Below are 11,516 nucleotides of genomic sequence, written 5' to 3'. Positions count from 1 at the left end.
TGTAATTGATAGGATTGTCCCGACTATGATATGAGGGACTCCTCTTTCACTCTACGGACTAAAATATAACATTTGCAATTTCATTATTTCACACACCAGATGTGGATTTTATTTGAAGTAAAGCAAATGAAGGCCTCACAATCTTGTGGATCAAAGGGTTTAAAATCTATTTCCCACTAATAAAGCAAATTAAAGCCACTAGATCCTGCTGATAAAGATAAGAAAGCTAATGAGTAAAGCAAGTTTAAATCAAGCTCCTTCAATCTTACTCCCTTCATATTCTTTATCACCATCACCAACAAATCTCTCCCAGAACCAATGCTCCTTCCAAATTTTCTCCATTTTTTCAATCGGCACATCCTTAGTCTCTGGCAGTAAAACATAGACGAACGCTGTCATTAGCACCGCCCACACCGCGAAAAAGAAGAAAATTGCAGCCTTAAGATGGCATAGCATTGCTAGGAATGTCTGAGCAAAAACGAAAGTAATGAGAAAACTCGTCGCAACGTTTATACTTTGTCCAGCTGACCTTATTTCTAGTGGAAAAATTTCGCTCGTAACTAACCATGCCAATGGCCCCCATGACAATGAAAAACCAATGGAAAATATGCACATTAAGATCAGAACTGCAATGCTGTACCCTGGGCTCAATATGCCATGATCTCCTAATTTTGCTGCCATTATTCCTCCGATTATCAGTTGTGGAACTAATATTTGAATTCCGCCTATATGGAATATAGCCCTTCTGCCTACTTTATCGACAATCAACAATGACAAGACGGTCATGATAGTCCCGGCTGTTCCAACGATGACGGAAGACAAAAGAGAGGCGCTTACTCCAGAACCAATTGTTAGAAACAACATTGGGGCGTAGAAAGATATCAGGTTGATGCCGGTTACTTGTTGGAAGAATGGAATCGCTATGGACATCACTAGCTGAGGCCTATATTTCCTCTGAAAAATTTTCTTGAAAGGGTGATTGATGGTTTTAGAAGCATTACTTGCTGTTATTAGATCGTCGAATTCTGCTTCAACGTCATCAGTGCCTCGGATTTTCTGCAGCATTTTCTTAGCTTTTTCTTGATTGCCTTGCTGAACAAGACTGTTGGGCGTCTCTGGAAGGAATGGTGTCGATATGGTTAGAATTAAGGCCGGAATCGCAGCCAATGCAAGGGAAACTCGCCATCCCCAGCCTCCTGTGATCTTTTCTGTGCCGTAGTTGACGAGGAGGGCCATTAGGCCTCCACTGCCCACACATAATTGGAAACCAAAGTTGAAAGCTCCTCTGTGTTGAGGGGGTGCCATTTCTGAGAGATACAAGGGAACTGACTGCAATATTTGAAAATTTAGATATATAAAGAAACATGCTTAATACCAATATTTGCATGTAACGTCAAATCCTTGCTGTCTGCTCTCAGTTGCCATTAGACATTTAATTAAGATTTTATTATACAATTTGAGTTAAAAAAAATTGTCAAAATCGAAAATTGTTTTGTTTCTAATAAGGTTTAGCTAAATCGAAAGAATTAACCAAATAATAAGTACTATTGTAAGTATTCAACTTGACATGAAACATACATCGAAAACACGTGTTTCCAATAATTGGACGACATTTCATCATAATGTACGTCAAATCCATTATGAAATTACTATATTTAATTTCATTTCAAATGCATCAAAATTAGTAGAAATTGATATTTTGATCGACGCGGCCAACTTACCTGGTTGGTAAAACCGAATCCTATTCCAAGTGAGAGACGGCTGCATATTAGCATATAGATGTTCTCGGCTGCGCCTCCAAGGACAGAACCCACGATAAATGCAACACCACCTATAAAGATCGATGCCTTGCGTCCCAAGGCCCTCGTCACGGGTGAAGCAAAGAAAGTAGAGATAAGCCCAGATATTAAGAATGATGAGGTGAAAAATGTGAGTAGTTGGCTGTCAAATTTGCAGTAGTTGCTTGTCGTCTCTCCTTCTTCATTCATCTTTCTGTATATCGCTGGAAAGAATTTCTTCAAAAATGGATCCGTTGAGGCCACTCCACCTTCAACAAAAACGTATCAGATTTTAAAGTGAGAGAGGATCATAGTTGTAATTATAAAACAAATATGGTAACAAGTCGATCGACATGTAACATCAAGTAGTGAAAAACTGCATTTTTGTTCTTGTAAGTATGAGAGCGTCAATTTTAGTCCTGTACGAAACGATTATGATAATTTTGTTCTGTAATTTTTGAAAATTCACTACATTCAGGAAAAAAAATGGTTAAAAAAGTGCATTCACATAAGCTGACCATGTTCACTTTTCCAACCATTTTAGCAAATTAGAGAACAAAATTGCTATATATATAATATATTCATACAAAACTAAAATTGCCATCCCATACTTACAGAATTAATATTGTATAATTGAAGGGTAAATCACAACGACATCTCCTGAAATTTATCATAATTACAGAACTAAAGTTGATACTCCAATACTGACAGAATTAAAATTATAATTTCCGTGTACATATACATATCTAGTTTAGGACCTAGGATAAGAGCAAACGAGAATGGTAATGTTTTATTTTGAACAAGATGTGGTAGATTGACGTAAACTAGAAATGATTGCGACCTGTCACTCCAGTGCCATAACCGAAGATGAGTCCTCCAGTTGCTGCAATGACGGAAGATAGCAGCACGAACCCTGTAATCTTGCCATTGTAATGCGCAGACATTGATTTTATGTCCTTGGTGACTGACGATGTCAGCAAAGGATATGTCTTTTTTGACAGGGAAACGAAGTTCAGATTACAGATATGTGGAGCTACATCAACAAGATTCCTATTTATAGGAACAAGCAGCGCACTTGGTTTTGATGCGACATCTTCCACGGCGGACGCACTTCAATTGCACTAAGGAGTGCATTATGCAAATTTGTTAGGTAGCTGATGTAGTTGTACTATTTACTAAGTATGACCGGATTACAATAATTATTCTTGGTATATATATATATTAGATATTGTCAAGCACATTTTTCTTTACATACGATTACTAATTTTTTTTAAAGATTTTCTCTTAATTATATCTATTTATGAATGTTTAAAGTTAGTAAAACTTGTTTATTGAGAAAATATCAATTTCAATTTGTTACTAATTTTATTTGATTCTTTTTATTAATTAAATAAGTATAATAGAAATTTCAATGTACACATGTATCGAGTTTCCTTCAATACCTAGTTTCAAGAGAGAAGACCAAAAAATAAAAATTTAAACATCACTTCTTTTTTTAATAATCTTGACAAAATATTATTAATGACATGTTTTATGTATAATGCAGTAATCCAAAGATTCCTACAACCTATGTGTAATGCAAAGAACAATGTCTCATAGAAAAATAGACATCCATACAACAAAAAAAATCCATAAACAACGTCATTTTTCTCTTCTATCTTGAAACTTATGGGTGAAATGGGTACTTTTGGACCAAAACTTAGAAAAGACCACAAAATGGGGAAATGACTGCTTTTTTCCTCCGTTAATTTTAATAGTCCACTGACGAAAAAGACCAAAACTCCCAATTTAATGATCAAAACTGCAACATCAAATTATTTGATGATAAAAAACGCATAAATAACTATGTTTTAGGGCCAAAACAGTATTTATCCTTCTTTCCATCATCCGAAAACATCTCCTGAAAATTTCTGGTTCATGTCTTGAACCTCATCCCAGGTGAAGGCTCATATGAGTTTTATGTTAGCTGCAATAAACTTCTTAAACGGTAAATGGTTGAACCAAAGACGAGCCTTGGGTCACAATTTCATCAGTTGCAATCAATCCACAAACACTTTATATTAATTGAAATTTAAATTTTAATACTAAATAATAGAACAAAAATATACTTCTTAAACGGTGGATGGTTCTAAAGAAGCCACCAAGCTGATACCTGAGATGTGGACACTCATTACGATATACTGCACCTGACCAGACTGTAGACAAAAAATTAGAAAAAATAAGGGGTAGATCGATCATTTCGATGATCATTCATAAAGATAAATAAAGCACATAAAAAATTGTCCCAGTGAAGCAGGCTTGATTGGCTACAAATTGACCCATTGTGTCGAGTCAACCCATCCAATAACGAACTAGCCGAAATAGGGGAAACGGTTCACCAGGCCAGATTGATTGGGGAATTCAGCCAGTCAGCCATGGAAATACTTGATAGGATATTTTAGAGCGTGCAGGACTAGTGCCATAATACCAACAATCATATATTAAATGATATTATAATTCATGTACGCTGCAATTTTACCAATCACAATTAGCGACAAAAAAGCTAGTAATGATACTAGTAAGTTGGGAATTTTTTTTATTTTATCATTATAATGATCAATAAAAATTCTTTTTATTTTTATTTTATCATTAATAACTTTTCATGGTTATAGACAATTAATTAATGACACGTTTATAATAATAAAAGAAATATTATGGAATTCTATAGCTGCTGTCAATGACTTAGGTAAAAGTAATTGTCTATAGTAATAACTTTATGCATTATCTTTGTCGCTACTAATTATATTATTGTGAGGACATCAAATTAAATTATTGTCACTTAAATTTTAAAATGGTTTAAAAGTAATTTTTATCCCCTAACTTCAGGTCATTCTTATTTTAGTCCCCTAAATTACTAAAATTTTAATTTGGCCACGTAAAAATTAAAATATTCTCAATTTTGATACAAATTTCGCCAGAAAAAAGAGGGGCTCGCTAGAAAAAGTCTACGTACCAAAAATGTGACTTTTTAAATTGGGGGCTGGATTGTGATTGGCTGGAAAAAATGATGTAGCGCAGACGTGGCGCCCAGTTGGAAATTTAAAAAACACGTCAGCTGTTTGCGTTGCTGCAGTTCCTGTTGCATGACCGGGTGAGTCAACTCGCCGGCCAAGGCGGAGGACAGCTTTTGTTGGACCTTTGCAATAGAGGTGACCAAAATCGATGGGACTGGTTTCAAAAGATTCGCCAGAACGAGAGGAGTTCAACGGTGGTCGTCCGAGCCGGTGGTTCGTTCAGACGAAGGAGAAAATACCGACAGAAGCTGCAGTCGCGGCGGACGACGATCGAGATCTTCAAAACGATGGATCTTTGCACCTAGTTGATGAAAATGGATGAGACTAGTCCCATTAGAACCGAAGTGATGAGACGAATCCAATGGTACCAATCCGCGATCGTGGGTCGTCCTGTCGCTGGCAAATCGACGGGAATTGTCCGCGGCGGTCAATTTCAAAGCCCAGTTGCTATCGTGGTCGGATCTCAAAATTGGTTGAGGGGTTTTGTTCTCCTTTCTATGGGGAATCGAATGGTATATGTGGTGGCTAAAAATTCCAAGTAACGGCGGCGAAATTGAAGAGAGAAGGTGGCGGCGACTAGCGGGCAAGAAATTCCGGCGACTTGCTGGATTAAATCCATGTCATCAGCTGACGTGGATCGTCAGTCATATATTTTTTTTTTAATTTCCAACTGGGCGCCACGTCTGCGCCACATCATTTTTTTCAGCCAATCACAATCCAGCTCTCAATTTAAAAAGTCACATGCTTGGCATGTGACTTTTTCCGACGAGTCCCTTTTTTTTTCTGGCGAAATTTAGACCAAAATTGAGAATTTTTTAGTTTTACGGGACCAAATTGAAACCCTAGTAACTTAAAAGTCTAAAATAAGAATAGCGTGAAGTTAGGGAAAGAAAATTGACTTTAAGCCTTTTAAAATTATTATTGAATAAAATTGTATTGATATTATCTTTAATTGTAGCGAATGCATAGAGTGAAAGAGAGTTGTCCTCTTTCTATGTACTAAAATGTCCAAAGTGGTTCCTTAAAACATGTACATATGTTGGTTTTCCCACAGAGAAGTGGGAGGATCTGGACTTCACTTACCCTAAATAATGGGAGGTAATGGAAATTCACTTGGAGAATGCAGCAGCAGCTGCCGGTCCAAAGTGGGATTTCTGTAGCTCTCTTTGTTCAGCTGATAGCTTAATAATGTCAGTTGTTGCCATTAGTACTCTTTAATGGTCGGGCATATGCACCTGATGTGAGTAAACATGGCTTTTCATGATAATTCCTCGAAAAAGAAGGACTTAATGTCATGCTAAACAGGACGGACCACATATTTCTACTGTATGGTTCAAAGTATCGATCGAGATCAAATAATATTGGTTGATAGGCAATAATATTGGCATATATGTATTTGAATTTGTTCTTATTGATTCGATATTATTCACCAAAATACTTATTATTCTCCGAGTACATATGTATCCTCTATAATATTTAATAATTAAGATGTGTTGTGATCCGATCCAGTCCGGTACAGAATCCAACTTGGCTCAATAGAAAAAGTGCGGCGATCCTGTCTAGGTTGGTCTTGGGCTGGGCCTATCTGTTCAGGCTAGTGGCAGGACCAATTGAGCCATTTTTTTTAATAATGTATGTCAAGTAATTTTTATTTTATTTTTCTAAGTTGACAATATTAGTGGGTCTAAACTTTTGAAACTTTAAAACTTCGATCTTTATTGTTCAATTTATAAATTTTTAGTACATTAATACTTAGGAGAAAATTGAAAATATATATAATAAAAAAATATATTAGATATAGTCGTGTCATGTCTTAATCATTTTTAAATTTTTCGTATTATTATGTTTGTATTGGAATGTATTCATATTACCGTATTCACGTCAGTACCTCATAGCTAAGTGGTTTAACTTATGAACACGCATGTTTGTCCCATTCATTTGTGTTCCCTGATTTCTAACTTTAACCTAACACAGGAAACATAAAATATTGAAATGTTGCATGTTAAGATCTTACCCTAAAATAAAGTCTTGAAACCATAAAAAAAATCTATTTAACTTATTACCTTTTATTTGTTAATTTAAGTTTCTTTCTCCATTTGCCCGAAAACCATTAAAGCAGATGGCTTCATCATCATCATCTTAACAAAGTGTGTACTTATTATTATTATTTTTTTTAAAGTAAGAACGATTAAATTATTATTAATTAAAATAAATTAATTATAATTATCTTTTTGTCGAATAATATTTAACACAGATTATTACAACAATCATACTATAATGATTAATAATAAACTAAATCTAACCAACACTTACTATATATTACAGTAGACAATACCGACTATGTAGTAGAAACATCCTGGCTATTAACACCAATAATGGCTATCTTGGCTCTTTCTTTTGTTTAGTAAAATATCTCTGAACTTTATTCCAATCGAGGGACGTAAAGCAGAAATTTCCCTTTATTTGCTTTTTTCTCCCCAAACTTTTAAATACTATTTGTATTACTTGTTGAGAAATAATATCTGCTTTTAAGTGACCATATATTGTTGAAGGCACACTCTTCAAAAGCATATCCTTATCCTTTTTATTTTTTTTATTCATATCTTTATCATGTAAATTTTTCACTGACTCATAATCTTGTCAGAACTCATCATGCTTTTGTTTCTGTCTTTTACTACTACATTATTCAGTTCTTGATTCATGTTTGTTTATTAGCTTGTCATATTAGTAACAAAATAATTCACAATTCATCAGATATTATAGTTCCTGATTGATGGATTGTTTAGGAAAAGTTGAGAAGTATTCAGTAAAATCTCATTTGTATGACATGATTTATCAAAAAATATTAATATAAAGTTTTGTTGCTGACATGATAGTTCAAGTGGATATATAGTTATGCCTTCTTTTTTAAGGGTAAATTACAACGCAAATCGATTTAATTACTTAGTTACCTGCGTGTTGTAGGAGTGATTTTGGTCAGGTAAACTTTGTACTTAAGTGAAATTACGTGTAACAGACTCAACTTTTTGTGTAGCAACTATGATTGAAATCACACATTTCATAACAACGTAGAACTTTTGTGATCGATAGGTGACACCAAACACATTTTATGCCTACGTATCTCAATTATATTATTAAACTTTTAATTTGTATATTGTTGATCTTGATTACTAAAACTACTCCTTTTCACTTTGCTTTGAATGTGTTAGATAAGATTAACAAAAATTATAATCACATACAGGCTATATATAGTGATGCTCTTATAGTATATTTTACAAATCTGTATATAAGCAGGAATCAGTTGCGCAAATCAACAACATATTTCCTACTTCCATGGTTGATTGGGCAAAACCTATTCAAATTGTCGTAACTCTTAACAGATATCTCCAAATCAAGTATGAATACCATCATTTTGAAGGTAACATCTAGAGAATTCAATTGACATACAACTTGCCGATAATCAACCCGCGAATCTCATTAAAATTTAAATTGTTAAACAAGAGAATCCTTTAATACATGAATTACTATTTTGTTTTTGACACACATTTCAAGTTAATCAATACTAGAAACTTTTTGGAAAAGTTTCTGTACCGCATTCAGAAAAATTGTAAAATTAAAGAAACATACATAATAGTCATATAAATAAAATTTAAAAATATTACCTTTTTCTTTTTAATTCAAGCATATGTATTTTAATTTTCTATCATTTATGCGGACCAACGTAATTTATTTTCATGTTGTATAATTATATATTTGGCGTTATTTGATGTACATAGTGTATTAATTAAAAAAAAAAAATAATGTAGTATTTATTTATTTTTTTTAACTATGTGTTATATAATGTCACTATTACTTTGATATATACATATATATAGCATCACTAATTTAGCTTAATGTTAAGTCAATTATTTTTAAATAAAATATTTATGCATGATAAAATAATTTATATATTTGTAGCTATAAGTATGAAATAAATATTTTGCTAAAAGAATAAGAAAAATAATTTGTTTTAGATAACTCAAAGATTTCATAGAAAAATTTCGAAAAATGGAGTACTTTTAAGGAAATTATATAATTTTTTCTACTAGCTTAATAAATAATTGGAATACATAAAATATAATTTCTATAGTATTATTTGATAGTACAGTTAAACTTGTTCTATCTTCATAATGACTTTAGAAAATTTAAAAAAACATAAATTTTATGAAAAATTATGACGCTGTGGAAAAGTTAAAGGATGGCATGTATTTTACAAAAATTTCAAAAATAAAGTTTATGAAAGATAACGACTTGTGGACAACTTTAAAAAACTGAAGAATTCATCATTTAACAAAGAAGGGAAAAAGAATGAAAAGTTAAAGTTTGTGGAAGATAACAACTTTATGAAAAGTTCCTTTTCCTGGATAACGACTTAACATCAATGTAAGAATACAAAATGCGACGTTATGCATTTTTGTTTTGACCAGTTTTTAATTTGTTAGTATTGTTTTTGATAAGTTAAACAGATGTTGTTCATTGAAATGATCAATTGCCTCATTTAGTACATTATCTTTTTTCTTGTGAGATTATCATTTTTTGTACCGAGAAATTGAGAAACGAAGCAGCCTATTCCCCTATCAATAGTTAAAACAAGGGACTTTTTGCTTCATTTTTCAAATACTGGGTTATTTTGCTAACTTTTTATTTATTGTTGTTTTTTCTTTTGGCTATTTTCCATATCACAGGAGGTAAATTGCATTTGACCATCTTTTGTACTGAAACACATGGCTATATAATTCTGTAGTCGAAATTGCATTTTAAGTCCCCATAAGTTAGTTTATTTGTGATTTTGATCTTATTGTTTTGAACTCACCAAGTTATATTCCATAACTAAAAAAATTTATAATTTCAATCCGGAACCTTAATTATGTTAAATTTATGATGGAAACAACCTTAATTCCCATTAATAGCTAATGGAGCTCGTGCTGTTTTAGTCAGAAATATAACATAATTAAGGTTTGGAACTGAATTACAAATTTTTCGGAGTTATGGCGGGAGTAATGTTGTGAGTTTAAAAACAATGAGACCAAAATCGCTGAAGGACTAACTTGTGGGACGTAAAATATAATTTTTTCTTCTACAGTCATTTTCATAGTTGTGTTATGCGTGAAAAGATTTGTCCCAAATATTTTTGCAATATTAATATTGGAATATATATACATTTGCAAACCTTAGTGTGGAGTTTCCATTGTTGATGTAATGAAAATTCTATAGCAGTTTCCTTGCTATAGAGATGTCAATTTCATAGCAACCTTTTATGTCTTGACCTTGGAATTTCTATATAGCAACTGTTATCACATAAAGGGGGAAATATATAATCCTAAGAGTCCGAGAGATCGAAGATCGATGCTTCTAACATATGTATATGTGGCTTTAACTATAATCGTACCATGTATATTTGTAACCATCACCTCTAACAGATATTCCTCATAAAATTGGATATGTGACTTAGGAGTTGATACCAATTGTAGTAAAAGTTATGTTGAAAGTTATTCTTTAATTACTACAATTATACAATTTAAATACTTCAGTTGATATTACTTTTTATAGAGATGTCATCGCAAGTAAAAGATGTTACAACATCAACACATATATGGTAATAGAAACACCATAAGGACATGTTTAAATAAGGGAATTTAATACAAAAACTATAATTATCGGAAACTTGGTTGTTACACGTTTTATTATTGCATTTTAAGTTTTTGTATAGTAAGAAAAAAATTTGGTATACTATGTGAATGTATAGCTAACCATAGTAAATTGTAAGGTATTTAATTATTTTGTTTTTGATTGACAATTTATTCCTTGTTGGCAATGCAACAAAATTAGATCTTTAAGTTCAAAAATAAGAAATTTATGATGGGAAATTCTACTCAACAAATAAGAATAAATATGGGTGATGTTGTACGTAATAAGTTATTTGCTTATTTGGATATTAACTGAATTATCAATTTTTCCTATGATAAATATAACAAATTATTTAGAATAAAAAGAATAGGTATATTTATTATATATTTTTTTGGGTAAATTTTATGCATCAAGCAGAAAGATAATTTTTATGATGAATGAGTAACATTAAACAATTTAATAAAATTAAATTTGAAAAATTCTTAAAATTCTGCAAAATAGTATATGATCTGATAAAAGTATAAATTGTAAAACATACAAAACCTATATTCTTGTTGTATTTGACATATGTATATTGTCACTATAGATATTTGTATAGTCAATAAGTTGTCACTATAGATGTGTCACTACTTATTGATAGTGACAACCTTATCCACAATTCTTGTTACTAATAATTATACAATGACAAGTTCGAAATTGTTGTCACTCAATTTATATTTTTTGCGACTGCTTTAAAAATTGTTAATCTTGTTACTAATGTTATATTTTCTTTGTAGTGCATGTAGATCTGATTCGTCGGGTCCATTGACTCGGCTTAATAGCCCTAGATGGAGGGACACTTCGGTTTGTCTAGGAATGGTTGTACAAGAGGTCAAAATTTATGAATAATGCCTCATAATCATCTGGTTTTCGTTGTGGGCGGCTTCAACATCTTTGACGTATGTATTGATGTCAGCTTAATTATTCGATCATTAGACTTTAGAGGACAAGTGAAGACTGCACAACCTCATATCAACAG

General features: G+C 32.3%; 1 protein-coding gene across 1 annotated transcript; it reads right to left on the bottom strand.

The window, feature by feature from the left end:
* LOC105160637 (hexose carrier protein HEX6) lies at positions 1 to 2,816 on the bottom strand. Its single transcript, XM_011078109.3, has 3 exons — positions 2,620 to 2,816; positions 1,722 to 2,047; positions 1 to 1,329 (listed from the first exon to the last, which is right to left on the bottom strand). Exons 1-3 carry the CDS (start codon positions 2,720 to 2,722, stop codon positions 250 to 252), a joined length of 1,509 nt encoding a protein of 502 aa, XP_011076411.1. The 5' UTR covers positions 2,723 to 2,816; the 3' UTR covers positions 1 to 249.
* Positions 2,817 to 11,516: the final 8,700 nt, after the last annotated feature.

Source organism: Sesamum indicum, linkage group LG4 (assembly GCF_026168435.1).
Source record: "Sesamum indicum cultivar Baizhima isolate 11 linkage group LG4, ASM2616843v1, whole genome shotgun sequence".
In the NCBI taxonomy this organism is placed as follows: domain Eukaryota; kingdom Viridiplantae; phylum Streptophyta; class Magnoliopsida; order Lamiales; family Pedaliaceae; genus Sesamum; species Sesamum indicum.
The sequence above is the reverse complement of the archived record's forward strand: the minus strand, read 5'-3'. Positions and strand labels throughout refer to the sequence as shown.

What these genes read in the sequence shown, in the direction of transcription:
- LOC105160637 (XM_011078109.3), bottom strand. Translation starts at nt 2,722, where the DNA reads ATGTCTGCGCATTACAATGGCAAGATTACAGGGTTCGTGCTGCTATCT. An exon ending in TTATGGCACTGGAGTGACAG is followed by an intron (nt 2,048 to 2,619) that starts GTCGCAATCATT and finishes TTTTTGTTGAAG; the next exon opens with GTGGAGTGGCCTCAACGGAT. An exon ending in GATTCGGTTTTACCAACCAG is followed by an intron (nt 1,330 to 1,721) that starts GTAAGTTGGCCG and finishes CAAATATTGCAG; the next exon opens with TCAGTTCCCTTGTATCTCTC.